Genomic DNA, 24,496 nt, shown 5'->3' with positions numbered 1-24,496 from the left:
AAGTTCACAACTTAAGTGTTTGAAAAAATTCCAAAGTAAAGGCACTTTATTAGCAGTATTGCAAGTGAAACGTGGTTTAAAACTTACCCGATTCTGTATTGGACAGTACAGCTGTGGCTGTATACTTAAAGCCTAGATTAGCATACGTACTTTCTGTACGCATCTCATGTTCTGTGCTTTACTCTTCTTTAAGCAGGTCAGTTCCCATGGGCTGTGCCTGTTTAAACTTCTTTTCTTTTTATTGGGGAACTCACATTCCTACAGCGTCTATTTTGTCTCTTGCTCTGTCTGAAGTCTTGGCTAATCCGTTACTGCTGCACCATTACAATATAACATATTTGTAATATTGTGTAAAAGTGAAATCTAAGTAAGACTGTTTATCTCGTAACCATAAATGGAAGTTGGATATAGCTAAGGAAAAATTGAAGTTCTGTATTCATACCCTTTTTTTCCCACAAGCATTTGAGAAAGCTTTAGATAAACTGGCATTGAGACAAGTAGTATCTCTTCCTTCCAGATGCTCAAAATTGTTTAGAACATCCTTTCAGAACACTGTTTGCTGGCAGTATGAATTTTCCAGTCCATATTGCCTGGGTTTAATTAAATGCAAGTTTCTGTTATTTGGTGCTTAAAAACAAGTTACAAAGCAGTTTCAAAGTCATCAGCATTCAGATTGTATTTTTCCTTTCTATTTGTGTGAATGCTAAAGATTCATACCTTCTAGGTTTAAAAACTAAACTACTTCAGAATTCTAGCAGCAGTAGGGATCAGAAATAAAGTAATTAATAGTAATGTCTTGATGTTGGTCAATTTTTAAGACAATTCTTAAAATAATCCCACAACCTTCCTCTATATCAAGTCTGTTTAAAAGAATGCACAAGCAAGGATTCTGAGTATTTCATTCAGTTTTGGAGAAGAATAATGCAAAGGGAATCTGCGTACTGGATCTCTGGCTTCTGTTTTCTAAGCATTTATTCTGTGTTGAGGGCTGTATTTCCTGGGACCTGATAAACTTTTTGCATATGAAGGGACAGGGGTCATTCGCTGCAAGAAGAAAAAAAATTAATGGGGTTACAAGACGTGAAAAGCTCAATAAAGAGCAAGGAAAGCTTCAACAGAAGAATTTTTACTCCAAGATGATGCAACAACAGTATGCTTGTACATACAGTGTGAACACACAGCAAACAGTTGGCTATCATGTCAAAACCAGCGATAAGGTATCACAAAGAATGAGAAATGAAATGGAGGTAAGGGAATCAGTCTCACCCTTCTTCTGCAGCTTCTGAATACCCCAGGCTAACATAACTAAAATGGCTATTTAATTTATAGTTCCGCAAACCTGGCACGGAACTTGTATTTAGCACTGCTGCCAAGTACTATTTCCAAGTAAAACATGCTGTCCTTCTGTGAGTTAGTGAGGCTTTCTTGGTGTTTGTCTCTTACCTTTGTATTCTCACTATGGCCCAGCATATCTCTAGTGAAGTGGGCATGCAATATATTGTAATTTAATGTTTGATTTGAGATAAAATTGCCTTACCTTTAAAATTAGTCTAGGCAATTCCACAAAACTTGTTTCTTAATCATTGATTGCAACTGTGTGAAATGATTACAGAACACAAATACCTATAAAAGTGGGATGAAAGCAAATAGCAGTAGTTAGCTGTGGTACCGTAAGTAACAAGAGTGCTTGCGAGGCAACAGCATGGTTTGTTTTCTGTTCAGCAAACCACCTGGCTGAAAAATATTTTTCAGCCTTATTTTGCTGTAGTGCATAACATACAGCCATTTCTATATATTACATATAACTATATACTCTTTTTTATTTATGATCAAGCATTGCATCCTGCTTCTGTTGCTGGGTTGGAAGCAGCACGCTTCTACCATCATATGCTACTGTTCAAATGTCAGAAATAATTAAAAACCCAGACCATTTGCAATGTATGTTAAATAATACACTGTATGACATTATTATATTAATTTTTGCTATAAGCTATTCAGTAGGAAATATGTTTGCCGAGAATGAGTAATCATTAACCTCAGAATTTTTATTAACAAGTTCAGAAGAAGAACAAAGGTCACACTGATTTCAGTAAAACAGAAATCAATCTCCTTCAAGTAAAACAGCTGCTAGGAATACAAAATTCTAGAAAATTCTGAATACTTCAAAGATCTTGAAATACTGAGTGAGTTCTCCATCCTCTAGGGATTAGTATGAGCCCATTTCTTCTATATTATAGTAATTTAATGCTGCACATTAAAAAAACTCTCATCACCAGTGAATATGGCTTCTTGAACAACCTCACTGGTAACTAGTTGTAATATTGCACATTGTAAATTTTCTCAAAAAAAAAAAAAAAAAAACCAACAACCAACCAACAAACCACCCTGGGCTTCAGCTTTCACTGTTTGATTCTATATACAAGACTGAGTATCAGATTGCAGAGCAATGCATCAAAGGAGAAGAGCTAGTAACAGACACACTTGAGCACTGTACTCAGAACAGTTTCCATCCATATGGGATACAGTTAAAATGTCAGAAGTAGAAAAGGTCCGTAAAGCTGTATACAGCACAAGCCATGTCTCTGACCATCTACAGAAAAAGTTGTACATAACACCAGTTTCTCCAGCACTGCATAATGCAAAGGTTAATACAAAGAGTATCAATGCCACCTGCCACAAACCTCATCATACAACTGCGTAGGTATACAACATCTTTTGAGCCATTCTCGTATTTCCGCTGCTCTGATAAATTAGTGACAAGTTAAAGGCAGTATCTCTTCTCAAGTCTGTCTGATCGGTTTCTATTCCCTGTAAAAATAACAATTAAAGTTATCTCCATGCAAAAATTGTATAAAACTTGAAACATGAGTAGCAACTACAGTGGAATCAAATCACATATTCATGGTTTATATAGGCTTTCAGCTGTATAGAAACAAAAGAAGTAGTATTCCTTGTGCCCTCCCTCTTCAATGAGTCTCCACATGTTGTTAATTGCCAGTGTTGTATAATTACATACTCAAAACATTAACTGTAAATTAGATAGCCAGCTCCTAAACTAGGAAAGTACTATCTTAATTTGTCTTTGTATGCAAAGTATTTGTTTCTACAAACAGAATGGGGATCCTGCCCGTATCTTTGACATGGTCGCAAGATTGCTGCTTTGAACTCCCAGTGCTAACCCCCACACTTCTCACTTTACCAACCCTTCCCCTTTTCTAAACACCCCTGTAATTTTTCTACCTACCTGTGCCAAAGCTAGACAAAAACTTTCTCTCAGACCAGACGTGTAAATGTATGACACATCAATTAGGATGATCTTAATACAGATCAATTAGAGCAAAACCATGGCTCAGATGCATTTAGGCATTCTTAATACTGGTTCATGTTGCTCCAGAATGTTCTTTTATAGCATGGGTGAGTATATAGAACTTCCAGTTATAATTTATTGCATGTAATATATATAAAGTTCAGCTACTTATTCAGGTAAAGTTGTTTAGCAACCCTTTTTGCTGCTACTTCAGCCTATTAGTAAATCCTTCAAAATTCATAAATCTTTGAAATTAACACATTGCTTAAATAGGTGACAATCAGATTTGGGCTTCCAATGACAAGGAATTACAATACAAATTAAAGGAAACTCAACTACACAGATTTTATGTACCTATTTTAACTAAGGCTGAGAAATTCTTAACGTTGACCTGACTTTATTCTCTGTACATAACTTACAAAGACACAGTACCTCCAAGGTGAGAGGAGGAAGTTCAAGTACTTTTTGGTAATAGTGGATTGCCAGGTGCAGTAATCCCAGCTGGTGAAGGCCACGGCCAAGGTTGTAGAAAGACTCTTGACATGGTCCACGCAGGTCCAAGTACCGGTGAAGGAAGGAGAATCCCTGCACACATATTAAGCACATTTGTGAATCTTCCCTTTAAGAAGATGGCAGTAAAATATGCTGGAGAACAGGTCTTTAAATGTAACTATTTAAATTTTTGATCTCCGCTTCCCCACAAAACTATGCAAGTTGAAGGTAAAAAAGTCACATTCAATTGTTGAGACTTAAAAAATGTGCTCTGTCAGTCTCACTGCCATTGATAACAATGGGTAGATCTTTTTAATAAATTGAACACACAATTATTTAGTATAGTGACTTGCAGCACTAGCTTGCTAAATATGTAAGTGTGTATATAAGTTAAGTATATATATCTAAAGTACATATAAATACATGTTTGTGTTTATGTAATATACACACAGATAAGACTGGTTCATGTTCAGAAGAGCTGACCACCTTAAAAAACATGCAGCCAAAAGGACAGGCTAGAGCAAGATCTTACTTTTCTTAAAAAACACTTTAAAAGATAACCCTCCCCCACTTATTTCTTTTTTTTTTTGAATAGGAAAAACCAACCCCAAACCTTCATTCCCTTTCGTTCACTCTTTGCCTTGGATAGCAGCAAGAAATGGTTTAATTCTACAACTTTTCAGAATTCTACAAGATTCTGAACTCCATGAAGTACATATCAAAGTATTATTTCTGGAATGCAAGCATATCCTTTTCTTGATCTTGTGCTCCATATAAATGTTTACTCCAATACCAGTTATCAGGGAAATTATCGGTATGTAATTTTATACAGTGGCCAAAAATAAACATCACTGAATAAGGGCATGAAAAAATCCATACACCCTAAGCAGTAGGCAAGAATTCATGTCCCTTATTGAAGCCAGTGGATGTTTCACTGCCAAGTCTCCAGCAGAATTTGAAAGGAAACTCATACCCAGCAATGCTTTAACAAATTTAAAGTCAACGCACTCTGTTACACTATGTCATATTTTTCTTTTAGTTTAAAATTAAAGTATTTTTATATTAACATGTTTTATTAACATGTATTAACATATTAAATATTAACATATTTAAACTATATGACTAGCAGAATCCCAGGTGTACATAATTTCGTTGCCAACCGTAGTCTGAATACCCGCTCCTCCTATGTGGCACGCTGTGGTTCAGAGGAGCAGGACCCACAGGTACTCTGCACCTATTTGGGTGCTGATGTCCCAGAAGATGCAAAATGGGGCAATGCATAAAGTGACAGTGACCAGGCACCAGTGGGACAAACTAGTCTCATTTATACACTGCCAGGCTGTAAAGCGAGAGAAGTGATTTGTTTCTCATCTGTAGGATGTCGCTGCCTACCAGCTTGGTGTGTTACGGACTCTTCATGACTCAAGGTTTGTATGATGCTGTAAGGATGAACGGCATTAGAGCAGAGCTACCTCCCATACAGAACAAAGGGAAAGACAAAGAGGCATACAGTATTATTTTGCATTAAAATGCAGTGTTTCATTTGCCACTGAAAGAGCCCTGGGGGAAACAGGAGGGACAGATAAGAGAGGTGAATTCAGAAGGGAGAAATTGAGCACAAAACTTTTTCATCCTCTCCCATGCATTTCATTTTGTTACCGCTTTGGAATGTGATGATTCTGTTGTAAATAGAGGACTTTCTTTCTAGGACCATGTTGGTAATCAGAGAAGATGCCTCCTTCAACATGAGGAATTAGTTCAGACACAAGCAGCTAATGGTCATAATTTAGGTCACCAGTATGTCACTGTGGCTGAACTATTAACCTCCTACAATAGGAGCAAGAGAGGATGTAAAAACACCAAGTACAGTAAGCAAGAAATGAGAGGAGAGAAAGCAGGGAACCGTACCACCCGAGGGTAACATAAATAGGACATTGTTCAAGTACATTACAAAAGGAGAACACAGGAGCCCATATAAGAAAGGCAGGCTGATTACAGAAAGAAGTGGAAAAAAAAAAATTAAAATTACGCCAAAGTTTGCAAGTTCAAAATGTCTCTTAAATTGGATACCGACATAACTGGTCTTGTTTTAGAGTAGCTGAGGACCTATAGCTTTTGTCAAAATCAGTGCAAGCTACAGTTTTTCAGCAATTTCAGAAGTCATGAGAGCTCAGGATCCTCACCATATTCTGCTGACTCTGAGCTCAGTGGCCACAGGAATTAAAAGGCATTTCAAGTTAATGAAAATACTTGGTGGAGAGTAGAGGAAATTACTTTCAAGATTCTGTTTGGGAATAATCAGACTGTGGTTTGTAACTGGATCTGGCAGATGAAAGAAAAATGTGAATAAGGAAGCTGAAAAATTGAGGGTAGCCTAAACTGGAGTTTACAAGATCTTTACAAAGAGAGCTCTAAGAGGCACCTAAAAGGGGGAAGAGAAAAACAAGACAGGGAAAAAGGCCCACTTTCTAAGCCTGTAAAGTTTGCTTCCACAATGCAATTTATGAGACATGTCTACGAAGGGCATGTAGCACAGATTGTACTCTATAGTTCTTCTTCAGAGCAAGACAGGGCAAGAAGGAAAATTTGGAAGAAAATCCAGATTACAGCCATCAAGACTGAAATTAGTCGTATTTTCACAAACAGCTGGCAGCTGCTAACATCTATGTGAGTAATCATTGTATACACACAGCAGAAGCAGCTACATTTAACTAAAAGGAGAGGAGATGCAGACGGGTATAACTACAGTTCAAAAGCACGCTCATCTGTGTTCATGTTTCGCCACGTCCCTCCTTTGAAATGCCATATTAATTATAAGTTATTTAAACAGAGTATATTGTAGCCATAACTGTCTGCAAGATACAAAGCCAGGAAACACTATAGGTAAAAATAATCACACTAACTCACCTGTACTAGAAGAGCATGCCTTTTCAACACGTATTTCTGAGAAGCCATGTGGATGAAAGTCAAGCCAATACAAAGACTATACAGAGGTTCATCTGGATTTGCACGAAAGGCTTGCACATACTGTCCTAAAAGCAAATAACTGAATCAGGATGTTTGTTGTGAAAAGCATTCCTTACAAATTAAAGGGCAAAAAAAGAAAATCTTCAAATTAGAAATGTGAACTAAGAAAAGAAACAGTTTAATATACCTACATCAAAATACGCAGGAAAAAACATGAAAGAGAATCTTATGTTTTCCTTGGATTCTGAAGGAAAAATGCAAACTGTGATGTGAGCAGAAAAGACTCAGACACAGAAGGCAAACAAGGTCCTTGCTGGGATTTATATACTGGAGGCCACGCATCTGAAGTGTGACATTTGGAGGGCTTGACTGAAAGCAGTAGGTTTACTTCAAAGGCCTGCTTAAAATGTCCAACCAACTTGATTTGCTGTTTCAATTGCTCTGTTTCTGCCCTTATTTTTTATTATCATTAGCCTTCAATTATCTTTGCAGGTTGGTTATATCTGCAATGTGTGCTCAACTTCAAACATACCAGCTTAATTTTTATTAGCAAAACTCTTTAGCGATGCTTTGATTTGTGTACAAAATAATATAAAGCACCAGACTAACACTGTGAAGTCACCTATAATCTTCTCATGTATGAAAAAAATTACTTTAATAAATCTTCCTCTGGAAAAAACATTCACTTGTTACATTTGTTAATATTAGAACATTAATGACATTACCAAGAGCATGCTTGAAACTGCCAGATACAAACGCATTATGCCCGTTTAGGACACACAATGCATGATTATCGGGATTTTTCAGCATTAAGCGGAGACAAAAGCGATGGTGACGGACATCCTGAGATTGCATAGTAACTTGATTGAATATGTTCCATAGCTGAGGTTTATTGACATTTTCCATTACCATGATTCTACAGAATGAAAAGTATACAAGAAATTAGTAAATGCTATAGGAAATACTGTATCTGCAATAGAACCTCAACAGTTTAGGGAAGGTAACGAAGAAGAGACACTCAAGGTCAGTGACTGAGGCAAAGTTGAGAGTGAAAGAGAGAACCAGCAGCTCTGGCCAAATCAACCAACCTACTCCATCATGCATTTTTCTGAATCAAAGGCTATCAGAAAGCTCCTCTAGTTTCAATAGCCTCATCTGTTTTAGCAAAAGCTGGAAAGCATCAGCCTGCCTCCTTTAGCGATATTTTCAGCAGTATGACTACAGCCTCAGTGGCAGCAATTAAAAGAGAGATTGCTCTACCTTCTCAGTACCCCACCTGATATAGTTGTATGCTTTTCTGAAGTTCTTGTCCAGAATTGCAGCAGAGAGCCCAAAGTATTCCAGCTCCTTGCGCTTTTGTCTATCATCATAAAATGAATAATATTCCAATGAGGAATCCACCAGTAGCTCTGCCTCCTTGTACCGGGAGAGGTCACACAAGGAATAAATAGCCTTCAGGAGGAGGTTCCACCAGTCATCTTTTGTCAGAACACTCGTGAGAACAGCAAAAATTGCTAAAAATATTGAAGTCAGTAAGTTGAGAAAATTAAAACAAGAGAGCTAAACTCTTTAAAAAAAAAAAAAGGTGCATACGTCAAACCGATCTTTTCAAAAACATGTCAGCATTAACAGGTAAAATAAAGATAAACTATTTACTTTTTTCAGTTTAAGTGCAGTTTGCAAAACACCAGCAAAAAAACAGTCAAAACTTGGGAACAGATGGCAAGAAAGACGCACAGTTCAAGTTGTAAATGTACTACATGACTGCATTAAAGTTACTCTTCGTAATCTACCAAAGAGTGCTTTAAGAATGTGTAGTCTGGCTCAACCAAATCTCGGCCAGTTAAAAAAAATCACACCACTTTTAAAACATGTGTTTCTATTACGTTCTAGAAACACATTTACGTATTACGCTTGCATGTATTATATTTGCATTGAGGAGAATGTCGGACCATCTGATCTCTAGAGGTCCTTCTCAATCTGAATTATTCTGTAATCTTACTATTTTTCTCTGAGGATTGTCCCCTTAAGTTATATTATCTTCATTTTTACAGCCTTCTTTGCCCTAGAAATAAAACAATGTTAACATGAACTGCATGGATTTAGCGTGCAAAATAGTAACGTTTATTTCATCTTTCAAAACTACGGAGTTCACCTTGTTGCTTTGTTTTTAATAAATGTTTGTTACCTTTCGCATCGCAATTTGCTGTCTCTTGGTCATCATTGTCAGAGATTTTATCCCTTGACACCTTAATAAGATAGAGGTGTCTCTCTCCAGATTTGGAACTAGATATCAAACACACCTGAGCTCTGCTCATTGCTACCTAGAAACAGATTTAAGGGCAGCATTTCAGATTAATACATCCTATGAGAACGGCAGCTTTATGGCCAATCCATCTTGCTCACATTGCATGCCAAAACAGTCTGCAACTTCCAAATGCCACAATAGCACGAGACCATGAGAGAGAACATTCCCAAGAGGAGTCTTATCTCTGCATTGCCTCATGCTCCAGTGCAAACTGGGCTATGTAAAAAAGAAATATACAAACTCTTAAATGACTTAAAAGACTTTTCCTGGGATTGGAACATCCCTGTGTATATTGAAATCAAAACTATTTGCATAGAGGCATACCAAGAACAATGCCTTTCTGTATCAGTTTCGGAACTATGTGGATAGTCAGCTATTCAACCAGTGTAATACAATAGCAATGGCTCTGACCAGATGGGTAAAACTGAGGTCTAAATAGTCCACTCTCTCACTCCCTATTTAAAAACAAACGAAAAACAATTAACACAAACCAACCACCACTGTATTTACTGGCTAAACAAATTCTTCTTTGGTCATTTTATCACAAGAAAATATTAAAAAAAAAAATTAAGAAATTCAAGAGAAAATTGTTGAAATAGAAGCCAGTATCTTCTCTTCAAGAAAACACTGCTGACTGCTAAAAAGGTAAGCAGCTTTAGATTCAGTGTGTTCTATGTACGCTGAGAAACATGAAGTTGAAGTCACTGTATTAAGAATTATACACATAAGTGGTGCTCTGTTCTGAACACTACAGGCAGGAACACCAGTAGAACGGGCTTCCTGCAAGATTATTATCTAACAAAATTATGAAACCATTTGCACATAAAAACCACTAGCTTTCCTCCTGAGTTTGTTTGTCGCTTGTCTTAACCCAACTCACAGCTGCCCAATTTCTTAAAGTGTAGCTGGAAAGACTGGCTTACCTTCAACAGCATTGCCAGCATCGTAAGTAAAGTGTCTATGTATCCATACATTTTGCCTTGGGAATACAACAGGGTCGAACGATGGAGGAGTAGCTTTAATTCCTAGATAATATTGAACATTATTATTCAACTTCTTGCACAGAGAGTGAGTTTATAAAACAAACAATTTTGACTCAATACAGTACTAATGGGATTGTAAAAGCTTCCAGAAAGCTGTAAGAATCTTAGCAGCAGCGGGTAAGATCTCCCTAAACTGCCCTACAGTAGTTACTGTTTCAAATGCTCAAAGTTCAGAGGAATTTGGCATAACTCTTACCTATAGCAAAGGTGCTGCTGGAGAGGGGATATAGAACCTTTGCCACGCCATCAGTTACAATCAATAGAGGCCAAATCATGTGGCTAGTATGCAGCAACTACTGATCAACTGGATGCAAAGTGATTGGGCATCAAGACTGGTTCTCGGTGGCCAAGAGCTTGTCCATCACACAAAAGTAATCAGGTGGGGCAGGGGAAATACTGATAAAATGGTCAGGAGAAAGAGCCACAAGGACTCATCCCTGATACTCTGTAATGAATCATTTGCTGTGCTCTGACGGCTCACCATGCCATAGGTAAGTCTCAGTCCCTGGTCCTATACAGTCGACATCTTTGACCACCACCATAGCTTGGCAGAATAATATATCCTAAACTGGAAGCGCAGAAGACTTTACCTACCTGCTGAGCAGCGTTAGCGTCCTGAGCCAGCGTATCTGGATCATACATTGGCTCCAGAGCCTCCAGAGCCTTTTCAGGTCGGCCCAGCTGCTGCTGAAGTGTTGAAAGTGAGATTCTTGCATCCAGATGCAATGGAGCAAGATCAACAACTTTGGCATAGCTCTCTGCGGCGCGCTCCATGTGTCCCAAAGCCTTCAAGCACTCTAGAAATGCCATAAACAACACAATACACTTAAATGGCAGAAAAAGAAGATTTCAAAGCTTGCAAAACAGTTAACATATTTTTCAGATACTTTTTCAGTTAAAACCACCCAAAACACATATTATTAAACTGAAAATATTCAGAAATATGTACTGATGCATCCACAGTTTCACTTAAAGCATCACCAGTTGACACAGGATGGAATGCAGAAGAGGTGCTGTTTCATTCACATGAAAATAAAGTATTTTTAGATGAAGTAAATTTCAATCTATATGAAGAACAAGAAAATGCTCCATGAAAGGGTTGTCATAATAAACTCCAATTATAGTTTTGCAAATACCAATTATCATTCAACATGTGAATCTAAAATTCCAGTGATCTTAGATAAAGGTCCCTGGAAATGCTCTGCATTGTATTATCATCTCTCAGTACCACGTGTTCAGCAGTCCTGCTTCCTCTCACCCGCGTGCCGAAGCCAGACAACAGCCAAGTTGTATCGTTCTGAACAGACAAGGGAACTCAAGAGAGGCAGTGCCGAGTTGTATTCTCCAACATCCAGAAATGCCTCTGCGACATCCAAATACAAGTCACCCATTTCTTCTGGATTTTGTTCCACCAGAGCGGTCAAAAGAGGCTTTAAAAAAACCACACAAAACACTAAAAGCACAAGTAACCAACAAGAACATTTCTTTAAGATACAGTTATTGGAAGCTTACATGTTTATGCTATGATTTTTATTCTATTTGCATGCTGAACTACACTTCCTTTATTTAAATGTTAGTTTAAAAGTGAAAAATAAAGACCGGAATTTCAGAATTCCTGAAAAAGACACATTTTTCTTTTCTAGACATTTCACATCCTAGCCATCCATACATTTCACATCCAGTGGGTGAAAGTGCCCATCAGTGAGGAGGGCTCTTTATGAAAGACCAGTCTTCAGATTTAGTAGGGCTTTAGAACAAAGTGAAGATGTGTTCCTTAGTGTTCAATAACTTTGCAATGTGGTCCTGGGCCTGCCACAGCACACAGGCTGTGATTTACTGTGCTTTAGTAATACTTCCACTGGAGGCATAATTTATAAGGACAAAAATAGTATTTCTGCTGTTACAGGTTTGCTAGGTTTCTCTCTTGGAGTGGGAGGGAAGCAAAAAGAATCTCTGTAGCTCTCTCAATGACCTCAGTCATAGGAAGACAGGAAAAATTACTTGCTTTGGTAATTTATTAGAACATCCCCCAACTTCTGAGTTGGTCTCTACTTACATTGAGGGGCTCTAGGATGTTCAAGTGAACCAAGCACACCATCAGCTTGACCGTGATGTCTATGGGAACGCCCTCAGGTATGCAGCAGCTGACCTTCTCCACAGCTGTGAGAAGATAAAGAACTTCTTTCTGAACCCATAGGCTTTAACAAGCACTTCACAAGCTCCACATCCCCTCCAGGCCATGTTCAGCTCCAATGAAGAAAACATATTCTCACTGACTCTAGCAAACATTAGGGTAGGCCTGCCCTCTCCCTTTCTTCTGTATCTTTCCCAATAGTCGGAACAACTTCTTCCTACTGTCTCTGATGCTAATAACTTCATCTGAAGTATCAAGTGCTGTCAGTCTGCATCAGCTTCAACAGTAGGATCCCGCAGGATGTGCTTAGAGCCTTTGCCTTCTTAAGATGTGCCTGCTTCATAAAGCTTTCCTTTAGCACTTTATGCACCTGTACCCTCTTCTCCTTGTTTTCTGAAGGAAATACCCTGTTATTAAGCTATTTGTTCTTATTAAGCTAAGTCCTGTGTATCAGGGATCTGGCTGTATACATGGTTAAACACAGTTAACTACAGAACTTGATATAACACATAGACAGAATGCAACCTGATGGCAACGCAAACATGAGACAAAGTAGTTACACATGACAACGCTAGCAAATTACAGGTCATACAGTAAAACTCCGTTATTATATTTCCTTCACATGCAGTCATGACACCTCCTTAACTACCCTGTTTAAGCTCTCCTTCACCTTAATTCTTACACCAGACATTCAAAGGGTGATTGCTATAAACTGAGAAAACTGTGATTTCCAAAATAAGGCTTCCCTATTACCTTCTACATTCACATCCAATTACTGCACATCACAACATGCAGATTAATTCATCATTCTCTAACATCTTAATGCCCAGCATGAGAGTAACTGTTCACCTACCGATACATTCTTACAAAATGAAAAATTTTCTTTTCAAAGTGCGTAAGCCCTGGGAGAATGCTTTTGGCTTTGGTGGCTGGCTGGGTTAGAAGTAAGTTCTGAGTAAGGAAGACAGTACGCAAGAAACCTTTTCTGGATCAAGCCCTATTTCTCTCCTGTTAGAAATCTTTCCCAATTTTTACATGATTATAACCGTTTCCAGAGCATATGATCAGTTCATAGACTTGTATGAAATTCAAAAATTAAATTACTTACCTGCAGCGCTGGATTCAGCAACTGGATGACTTTGGTTGTCAGTCACTGCCTCCTGGCTTTCCTGAGTTTCTACCACTGCCCCTGCATCTTTTTAAAAAGATTAAAAGATTACCCTAGTAGTACCAGCTAAGCCAAAAGTTACTTGATTTTGAATCCATATGTGATTGGTAGCTTACTCTGAAAAGTGGACTTTTTTTTGGGCGGGGGAAGGACAGCAGAGCAGGAAGCATTCAAAAAAGTTATAAAGCAACAGAGGGCAGGGAACCAAGCTCTTGGGTAGCTTAGAAGCTTTGTCTTACGAAATTACACACCCCAGCTAACTTGGCAACACTGTGTTTTAATTCCTAGACTCATTATAGTTTTGCTGCTTATAAATTATCTGTTAAAAGTCTCTATAAGGACAGTTGTTCATTGATCAACTGTATTTTTACCTGGTCCATTAAAGCAAGAAGGATCAGATCAACAGAACTATCTTATACTACATTGGGTTTGGACTGGATTGCTGAAACAACCAACCAGTTTAATCATAGAACAGACTGTCTGCTTACGGAGTTGGCATGCTGTGATCATTCCACAGCCCAAACAAACATTTTCAGACTTCAGCAATGACTTTCATGAAGCAGGTTTCTCAAAGATGACCTACTTTATTCAATTACAAGCTAATATCCCTAGATTTCTATGCACCAAAACATTTAAATGTGTTATAACAGAAGTAGGATTGATGAAGAATATTATTCCCAGGTCAAAGGTTGATATTCTTGAGGACAGATGCCACTAAACTTATCTAATTTTTTTTCAGAAGCTATTTAGTTGGCAGAAATAACTGGCCTGATATGAACACTCTGAGGAATGTTTAGAACTTTAAAAGGCCTCCAGTTGCCTGGAGAGCAGTCCTTATCCTTAATGAGTCAGCAGGGCTAATTGGACATCAGAGTAACTCCTTATAGAAGGCTGAGGTCATGCCATGTAACTCATTAAAAACACTGAAAATTTCAAAAGAGAAAAGCCTGTCAACATGCATCAAAATATACCCACGAGTTGAAAAGGTAATGGAAAGAAAAATGTCATACTAGACGAACAGCAGGGTCATACTAACCGCTTGTTAGCTACTTACCTTTTTCCTCTTCGGTTGGATTTTTTTCTGATACTTTCTTCTCAAGTACAATTCCTGCAAAATCTGTAATAACCTAAAACAGACAAGTAACTCGGATCGTTTTAAAGATTTAAAGGACATACGGAGTAACCAGCCCACACAACAGTTGTTTTAGACATCACAAAAGTTACCAGAAGAAAAGCTGCGTTCATTTCACATGGGGTTAGTTGACTAATTGAGTTTGATCACCTTATGTCTTTGTCCACTATTTTTGGACTACTTAGATGATCCAGTCAGCATCTCTTTAGCAAATACAACAGTTACTTTCATCATGACTAGAAAAGTCTTTAACCTTTACAGCTTCTTTTTAATGCCTTTTGGAAGACTGAAAGAGAAAGCAAAGCACCAGGTAAACAGCTAAGCTCTCCACAGAGCCTTCCAAAGTGCTCCAAGGATTCCTCAGCCTAATACTTTGCAAGGAAACCATATGGTTTGTCTCAGTTAAAAGAAATAATTAAATAAAATTCACAGCTACATACGGACATTTTACAACAGCCCTGGTCATACACATCATGACCTCAATAAAACTAGTATAATTCAACAGAACAACTAGTTAAAAAAAAAAAAGAAACCAAAGACAGACAATTCAAGACATTCACTTGCCAATGGGGAGCTGCGAGGGGGGAAATGCACAAGTGTTAAGGACCACTGGTCTAAGACCCAATGCAGTTTGGTATTTTGTTCAGGAATTGAAAAGTAAATATTTAAGTCACTACTGTTGCCAAAACAAGAGTGATAAGCACAGAGTACATGGTCCTTAGAGGAACATACCAGACGATCGTATTAAGATAGCTATTTTTTAAAGGCTCAGTTTACCAGCTCAAATACAGTTTCAGCTACCCAGGAAGAAGAAACACCATCACAGGAACAGGCCCAAGGAGAACCATCAAGAAGAAACAGGGGAACAGTTCTGCAACTGCATACTACATTAATAAATCTGGCAGCTAAATAACTGTGTACATAAAATTGACAGTTTGATTTTTTAAATGGGAAGAAGTACAGAGAAGGGTCAGAGGAATTGTTTGCAGGCTCATGATGCTTTGCGCTGACAGAGAGAGAACTAAATAAAATCTTAAGGAGGAAAGAAAAAGGAGATAATTTACTATCAGCAAATAAGAACGTTCACAAAGAGGAAGTCCCAACTAATAGTGTCTCTTCAGCCTATCTTGGAAAGTACAACAATGGCCAGACACTATCCTCTCAAAGCCAGACCAAATCAACTCGGAGACATGCCTCAAAAGTGAAGGTTAAAAACTGCTAGAACAAATTGGGAACAGATAAGCAATCTTCACCAATTCCTGATGCCTTAAGAGTCAAGATGTATTATCTTTCTGGAATGTGTGCTTGATGCTTAATGCATAAATTATTAGTCCTAACACAAGTATGCCAGTTAAAGCACAACAGTCTGCAATTGAACTATTAGACCATTCAGTGTCACCCTTTTAACCTTCAACCTAGAGAATGACCTTTGCTGGTAGTACTCACAAAACCACCTTGTAGGTCTTCGCTGGCTAAGATTATGGCAATTGTAGAGAAGGAGAGGAAGCATCCCAAAATTTTAAACCTGGAACAGCATACATGTCTATCAGGCCCCAACTTATTAAATCAAGCCATTACCTTCAATGTTAATTACTACAGAACTAATAGCAAGCAATCTGTATCTGATCAGCTCTATCACTATAGAAACATGACCACATTTAAGCACTACAGGAATATAAACTGTCTATCCTGACTGGCAAAGAGGTCCTGAACGTGATACAGAAATGCATTTAATTCTCCATACCGCCAATGCTTTGTCATACTGTTTGGAAGAAATATATAGTTCAGCTGCGATGTTAACATCTTCCATGGAGACAAGGCTCTGGTGTTTAGTAAAGGCTTCTTCTATTATCTCAATAGCTGAGGTCACATCATTGGCTTCATAATAGCTCCTGTAAAACACAGATATGAGATACTAAGTATTTGAGATAACTGACAGTATGTGCTTTGAACACTAACAAAAGGATTTTCATACTTCTTTTATTTTTGCCTATTAACAAATATTTTCATCAGCAAGAGCAAGTTACAAAAGACAGTGAGAAAGGGGGTGTTTTTTCTTTCCTTACAACTGTTAACAATTTTCATGTATTTCAAGTAATTACCATTTTTTGCTCCCCTGTATGTTAGGACATTACCGGAGTTTTCATCACAATATCCCCCACCTCAAGCCAGGTATCAATGTATCAACATTAACCTGGTTTCAGAAAAACCTTCAATAATAATATTGTTACAATACACGTCCTTGCATTTTTTTTTGCTGCATTTCACAACCACGAAGATCAAAAGACTTAAACTGTTTTGGAACAGGCCAATAACAGCTTTCTACAAGTTATGTATGAGAAAGCTGAGATATAAAGTAGTTAACCAACTTACTAAAAACTACGGTAAGAGAGCTACACACTTTAACCCCAAGCCTTCTCGGTGTCAGGCAAGCTTTATGACTTGATCTGCTCTCATCAGCAGGGAAGGGGAGGAAGCAGATTTCTACTTGCTCCAGAAACGAATCACAAATGACATATAAGCTATATTCTGTTGCAGGTTGTTTGTATTTCAGGTTGAATAGTTTGTTTCATTCAGATTTGCTGGCAATAAGTTTCCAGGTCTCTAGCGATATTATATAGATCAAAAATGTACTGCATTTGTATATAATTGTATAGTATTAGCATTTTTCCAGTAATCAGCATTTGCATTTTATTCTCTTACTGTAAGAGAACGCAACACCTCAAAGATGATGCATTGATACTACACAGGATAACTCCCACATGTCAGGCTTTGGAAACATCACAATAGTTGGCGGGGTGCATGCTTGTGTGGGTGTCACACCCAGCAAAAACACCTGCATTCCTTGATTTCAGCGACATATCCAGCCTGAATTAGCTGCAGAGCTTATTAATATCAGCTTTTGAGAAAATCTGGAAAACCTAATCACAATATTTTTAAATCCAACTTACTTTGCCATGTCTCTAGCCAGTTGCATAAAGCGCTCTCCATCAGAGGGAGAGAGGAGATTCAAAATACGCCTGTAGCCATCCATAGCCATCTTATGTTCCCCCAACTGTTCATACAGGCTTGATCTCTCCCACAGATAACGCACATTGGTTGGGTCATATTTCAGAGCTACAAGAAAAAGCATATTAGTAGCCTGGTTTAGTAAAAGGCAACAATGGATTTCACATTCATTTCCCAGAGTAGATGAATCTTAACAGACATGCACAAGGTTTTTGTAATCTTTTACCAAAGTCTGGACAGAGGTACCAGAATCTTAGCAAACTGCAGCAAGCTAAATTAGAAAGCAGAAGAAAACAAAATGATTGCCATTAGCACCTAACATTTATTTTAAACTTTTTAAATGGTTGTTACGCTACCTTTTGTGTAGCAAAAAACAGCCTGTTTAATATTGTCCTGTTCCAGTGACATTTCTGCGAGTCTAACCCATTCCTCAGTATCACTAGGATTTAAGTGAGCTGCAATCAGTTCAAACTGTAATGACTTCTCCATATCACCCTGGTCTTCATAGATCATGGCAAGAGTGGAAAATGGCTCATGAGCAAGAGGAGCTGTGAAAAGACAAAAAGAATGATTAAGAACTATTGTTTTAAAACCACCTTAAAAACAAGTAACTTGCCTTTCTGCAAACAACAAATACCAGAATTACACAAAACATCAACATTGCTCTGCTTAAATTCAGAAAAAAACTTGCAGACAAGCTTCCAATTCCTTTTTTATAAATTATTAAACAGCCTGACTGTATCTAACAACAACCATTTATAGCATTATTCTACATTGTAAGTCATGCTGATGTTTATACCTTGGTTCTACAAAGACAATAAAAGCAAACTGTGTAAACCTAAGCAAAGGCCCAGGCCTCTGCAGAATTAGGGTGCTAGTTTCTTTCTATAAGCAAAACAATAAAGAAAATGCACTACATATTTTTAACTCCACACTATTTATACAGTGCCTTTCCTTGTACTGAGTATTTTCATCATCAGTGAAGCCACACTGAATTTTCCTGATGCATACAGCAATTTCACCACATCCATAAAGCCAAGAAGTTTTACCATTCTAACATACCTTGTCGAATGATTTCCATGCACATCAGAATAGCCTCCTCACGTTCTCCTCGAGCAAACCTGATATTGGCCTCTCCCATCAGACCCCTTAAGGCACGAGGCAGTTTGCTGCGAGGTCTTTTCTCCTAAATGGAAAAGGAATATTATTTCTACCAAGGATTCAGTTGTGCCCAAATTCAGGAGACATCAGTCACACTTGTGCTTAACACTACCTAATAACAAGTTATTTAAGTACTTGCAATATTAAAATGACTGACCAAAATATTTGCTAATTTTCATAACCGACAGATAACTCTGATATCTAATACAAACACAATCCAGACACTGGAAAAACTGACTTCATTATTTTTGAAAGTTTTCAAACAGTAATCTACAGTAATTTTTTAAAAAACAAGGACAGGCGACATCAGCATAAGCAGAAGTATCCTACATGAAATTATTTTCAGGCAAGTTTCTTGGCAAGTAGCTAAAACCACACAAACTGGCATTTATGCACTGTGCTTCAGAAGATACAGGGAAGTTACATGAAAGTTTAAATACTTGCTTTCATCATTTTCTTGGTCTCTCGATTAAGCACCATCTCCAACACAAAAACATCTCCAGCTGTGGGTTGCTCAGTAGTTTCTTCTTCCTCTTCTTCTTCTTCCTCTTCCTCTTCGTCCTCCTCCTCCTCTTCATTTTCCCCAAGCATGGACGCAAAGACCCGATGAACAGATTTACTGACGCCATCTGAAGTTTCTCCTGGTTGAGAAGAAGCAAAAAAGGTTTATGACATAATCAAGAGTACACACTGCTTATCAGGACAAGTGCAGAGAAAACGGAATTCTTCATAATTAGTAGCCCACTTGAAACAGCTGTTCTGAAAGAAAAAGGCCTGCAGAAATGCAGAAAAACTACTAACAACCTCTTTGGTTTTAAAACTGCGTTATTCATCACCAGTGCTCAGTATACCCCAGCCTCTAACATTTTTTTGTGTATCTGAAATGAAAGCATGGAGGAACACACAGAACAAAGCGACAGTTTATTCAACATTTTTCTCAATCCATACAAGAGAAGCATATTAAGCAATTTTCAAGCACTGAACTGATTGGATGGAATAAAGCTTTTCAGCTGAAGAGGCTAAGTGAGCAGACAATTATACTAAACAGTAATGCAGCAACCAATTATTAGAAGTAATTTAAAACAAGATCTTGCAACCCTTCTATCCATGACAGTAAGTACCTTTTAACATGTGTAAATGCAAAATCCAGATTATTTACATTTCTCCAGAAAAAGAAACAACAAAATTCTTTAAGATAAATAAGAATATGATGCTATATATCCAAAATAAATATGCTTAAAGCATATAATTTTTAAAATTTTCACATTTTTTAATCACAACTTTTCATTACTAAGTTAACCCAGGGTTATAACTGCCCACAAGTGTGTATCTATGCAAAATACCAAAATATGTAGCGTTCAAAGGTTTCACCTGGGCGATTGGCCATCTAAAGATTTGATAAAAGAATAACCACAACATCATGCTGCGACTGAAAAATAAGTCTATTGTGTATTGCCTATATACAAGAGGGAATTGGGTACTACACCTGAGGTTGGGGGGGGTGTATTTTTTTTTCTGGCTTGGATATATTTGGTTGTTTTTATTCTGACTTTGATATTAAGCATCTAAAAAGCAAGACTTTTCTTTCCCCCATCTGAAAAAAATTAATTATTAATTTAATTTCCCTTATATTTCAGCCTCCTTGGCTGCAGGAATCATCTGAAGATTGTAGCAGATTAGCTCTGAAGATTCGTGTATCAAAAGTGGTTTTAATAATGACCTTTTCTAACATTTTTCTTCTGAATATCCTAAGTCTGATGCTAATAGCAACTCTTGAAATAGTGATAAATATTATTAATGCTTCCTTGATTCTGACAGCTCTTGAGACTTCTGTGTTCTCTGTAGCAAGAGCAGAAGTAACACTCATACAAATCTATCAGGATATGTTTTTTCTTAGATAAAGATGACGTGCATGAAAAAAATATGTAACAGACTGGGTGGAATACAGAGCAGAAAAGAGCAGCTTGGAAGTATTTCAGAGACATCAGCAAAAAGAAGGGGCCAATAAGGAACCACAGATATCTGGCTCCAACCATACACCAGTGTACATTTCCTGTCCTTCTAGGATAAGATCTGGCCATACTTTCAAAATTGAGGCACCAACGACACACATTTTAGGTGAGACAATTTAAGGCCTATTTTTGAAATTTAAGAGAAAATGATAAAAAAACCCAAACAGAATGATGAGAATTGGCAGTGAAAATAGCGAGAGGAGACTAAGAAACAACACAGACCAAAAATTGCACTTTGCTATCTCACAGCACTGGCAATCCCACAAGAATATGCCCCGACTGGTGCATGGAGTACAGCTTCTGAAGAGAAGGTGTCTGAAACAGACTACAGCACTCTAAATCCCAAGCTCAAATCCAGAACCTGAGGCACGGGATCCACAAGGACTGATACAAACTAAAGAGAGAAGTGCTGCTCCTACCACTTCCTGCAAGTCCTTTCACTAGGTAGGAATCTCAAGGAAGTTAAGCTTATTTTGCTAAGGCACCTAAGGAGATATTACCATCCCAGTAACTGCACAAAGCAAGCCAGCCAGGGAATCTGTAACTAGGAATATCCAGCAGAAAATAAGGAGAGAAATAAATGCACACATTCTAAACAGGCAAAGGATAACTGAGCAGGAGAAAAAACACAAAGAAAGAGGAAAAAAAGAAACTCTTTTTAGCTATTTTATTTCCCTTTGGATGACAACGGAAGAAGTCAACACTCACACAGTGAGAATCAAATATTCTGAAACATTCAAGTCTCAGCAAAAGATTAGCAAAAACAAAACAGACACAAGACTTTTTGAGGTAGGTTAAAAACCTCAAATTATTTGTAACTTTAGAGAGAGTAAATAATTGAGACCACATGGTTAAGAAGCCAGGAGGGAAAAAATGGAGGGTTTCCCAGAAAAAGATGGCCAACTGGCCAGATGCAGCCCCTTAAAAACACTGAACAAAGTTAAAACCCTGGCTATGACTTGGAACATCCTACAAAGACATACGTTCTAACAATGTGCTTCAACACCCACAGGTTCAAAAGAAACTGCCAGGTATTTATAAGAAGTCAGCTATCAAAAAGCAAATGCTTTCAAGGACCTTTTAAATACATTCTTCACTGAAATTATTAAATTAACATTTACCATCAGTTTCATCCTGACTTGTGGATTTCCCGGATGCTTTTCTGGATGAAGATGGAGCCTCTACATCTTCGGTGTTTTCCTCAGCAGATGCATTTTCGCCATCCTACGCACACCACCAACATTAGTTATCAGCTTTATAACATGACTCATTCCTATTTCCCTCAATATTTACAATTAGCATTTAGACCACAGGCTTCCAGCTTTTGTACTGCTAGTGAAATAAGCGATACATTTTTGAATGAACGAAACCCAGCATTACTTGCTTTCAAGACATTTATACTCTTATCAACGTGAGGCGACTCGGATGGTGACTGTTCACGTTACTTTTGACTGAAGAGACTAGTCCACTGCTTATTTGGCATTACAGTGAGGTAAGATGACACGGTTGACTGTACTAAAAAAAAAATGCTACAAATGCGTGACAAATCCTTTTAGAAGCCTGCTTTTTTAAACACAAAATGAAATACCAAAATAGCACTTGTTAATCCAGTAAGAAGGCTGCCCTAGGATATCACTTGGCCTTCCATGACAGCTGAGTTCTGCTGAATTTGCTCTCTGAAGACCAGGAAATACAGAAATTCAGTTGCGTTTTGAGATAAAGACGGCAAGGTTAAAGTTAACTAGAACGCTCTAATTGAGCATACAGAACTTCTCATAATACCTCCATATGCTTACTTTTAGATACAAAGCTGTGTCTCCCTGTATTTATGGCTGCCAAGAAGCCACAATGATTACCAAAAGGAGTCAAACTGGATCTCTTCCTTAGATCTCTACACAGAAAATGGTGGGGGAGCAGCAGCAGGATACATTGGATGATTTTATATCAACACCTGCTTCTGCTCATTGCTCCAGCCTAAAGAAGAGATTATGGTGCCTGAAGGTAACTGCCACTAGCTTTCGCCAGTGTACACTCCCTTGCGCAACTTGCTCTACCAGTACCTATTGACCCTTACAAATTAAAGTTAGTTTCTTAGCATTTTTGCACAGAAAGTAACAATTACGTAGACACGCACACTATCTGAGCACAGCAGCACCTAACGTGAGCCGCCCCACACAAAAGAGAGGAAGCCACGCTGCTGCTGAAGCGGTCCGGGCCCTGGCAGGTGCTGCCACAGCGGGAGCGGGAGCGGCCGGGCCGGGCCGTGGGGCCGTCAGGAGGGCCGGACTCACCTTCTCGCGGCTCTTGCGCTCCTCCCGCCGCCGCTCGAACTCCTCGAAGGAGATCTTCCCCTCCAGGTAATCGATCAGCTCCGGGCTGAAGCCCGACATCGCGCCGGCAGCGCCCAGGAGAGCGGGAGCAGCCGCAGGGGAACCTCATTCAGGGCCGGACGCTGGTCCCTCCCGTTATGGCGCCCGCCCCGCCCCGCGCCCTCACGCAGGAGTTCCGGCCCGCCACGGCCCGGCCCGGCGCTGCTGCTTTGGGGCGGGGGAAGCGTGGCCCCTGGGGAGCGGGCAGCCGGTGTGCTTTGGGCTGGAGGGGCTCCGGAGCCCGGGGGGCCGCGGGGAGCCGCCGCCGCTGCGCTCGCTGCCTCGGAGGGGCCAACGGCGTGAGGGTACGAGGCGTGAGGGAAGCTCCTCTGTTACCGACCTCACCGCAGACGTTGGCTTATCGTTTATTTCCCCAGAAACGGGTGTTATTTTTACATGAGAAGGGGTTCTTAGCTCCATAGACGTATACAGTCACCGTGCAGATGACTTACGGACTGGGGCATGGCTGTGAGGGGCTGGGGGTGAGGGAGAAGCAGCCATGGGGCCCCTGGGGCAGGCATCCCTGCCAGCGCAGGTGTTTCCCCCTTCGCTTCAGTGTCCCAAGAAACTAGAAGACTTTTGATAAAAGAGTGTCTGAAAAACTGCTGCAAAACACCTTATGACGTCTAGTTGTAATAAATCGAAAGGTAACGTTTATTTACCGATTCTGAACAAAGACACTTAGCAGTAGTTAAAAGCACTCTTGTTGCACTCCTCATTTATTCATGTTTAAACAAACACAATTCTGCTAGGTAATTGTAGCAGCCAAACATCACGCATTTGTCAATAGGCAGCAAATGTGCTAATTACAGCATGACATCAGATTCCATAGGTAAAAAGTCTTGATAGTGAGGAAAGTTTTAAATTGTCAGGCAACAGCTAAAAAGTCAAAGCAGTAATATTTTGTTGTGAAGGTTACCACTTCGCATGAAGTTCAAAAGTTAATGCCTGAAAACGAGAAAAAAAAAAAGAAAAAAGGATGAGAGACAAACACAGAAATATTTCTATGCAACCAGGGTACGATCCAAACCAAGACCTGCTAACAGTGGCTGAAATACCCCAACTGAGCGCAGCAGACCTCTACTTCCAGAAAACTGTTCTGAACAGTGAAAAGAACTACCATCATCATCCTGAATTATGCAGGACAAATTACTTCCACCAGTCATTTTCTCACTGCTGCTGTAACTTACAGTAGAGCTACAGCACCCCTTCTGAAGTCGCTTTTCATTTAATTGTCATGCACAATACTCATTGTGTGGTGCAGGGTTTTTTTTTTTCCTGATACAAAATCTTGGCAAAAAGACAACTCGGTATTAAAATTTGAGTGCAGTCTTCATTATGATTCATGATAGTAAGAATAATGGAGCTGTGCTTTTGATTACAAAAAGATATGT

The 24,496-nt window shown here is 38.8% G+C and overlaps 1 protein-coding gene across 1 annotated transcript; it reads right to left on the bottom strand.

The window, feature by feature from the left end:
• Positions 1-2,182: 2,182 nt before the first annotated feature.
• Positions 2,183-23,147, bottom strand: GTF3C3 (general transcription factor IIIC subunit 3). The gene is made up of 18 exons (XM_075710205.1): positions 23,004-23,147; positions 21,855-21,957; positions 19,166-19,362; positions 18,623-18,746; positions 17,917-18,108; positions 17,503-17,668; positions 16,296-16,443; positions 14,474-14,546; positions 12,174-12,277; positions 11,376-11,547; positions 10,712-10,914; positions 9,998-10,099; positions 8,955-9,090; positions 8,043-8,280; positions 7,492-7,682; positions 6,707-6,831; positions 3,740-3,892; positions 2,183-2,808 (listed from the first exon to the last, which is right to left on the bottom strand). The coding sequence occupies exons 1-18, from the start codon at positions 23,121-23,123 to the stop codon at positions 2,686-2,688; spliced, it is 2,670 nt and encodes an 889-aa protein (XP_075566320.1). The 5' UTR covers positions 23,124-23,147; the 3' UTR covers positions 2,183-2,685.
• Between the last annotated feature and the right edge of the window lie 1,349 nt (positions 23,148-24,496).

The sequence above is a fragment of the Pelecanus crispus genome, chromosome 5 (assembly GCF_030463565.1).
Source record: "Pelecanus crispus isolate bPelCri1 chromosome 5, bPelCri1.pri, whole genome shotgun sequence".
NCBI classification, from domain to species: Eukaryota; Metazoa; Chordata; class Aves; order Pelecaniformes; family Pelecanidae; genus Pelecanus; species Pelecanus crispus.
This window is presented reverse-complemented; position numbering and strand designations above follow the sequence as displayed.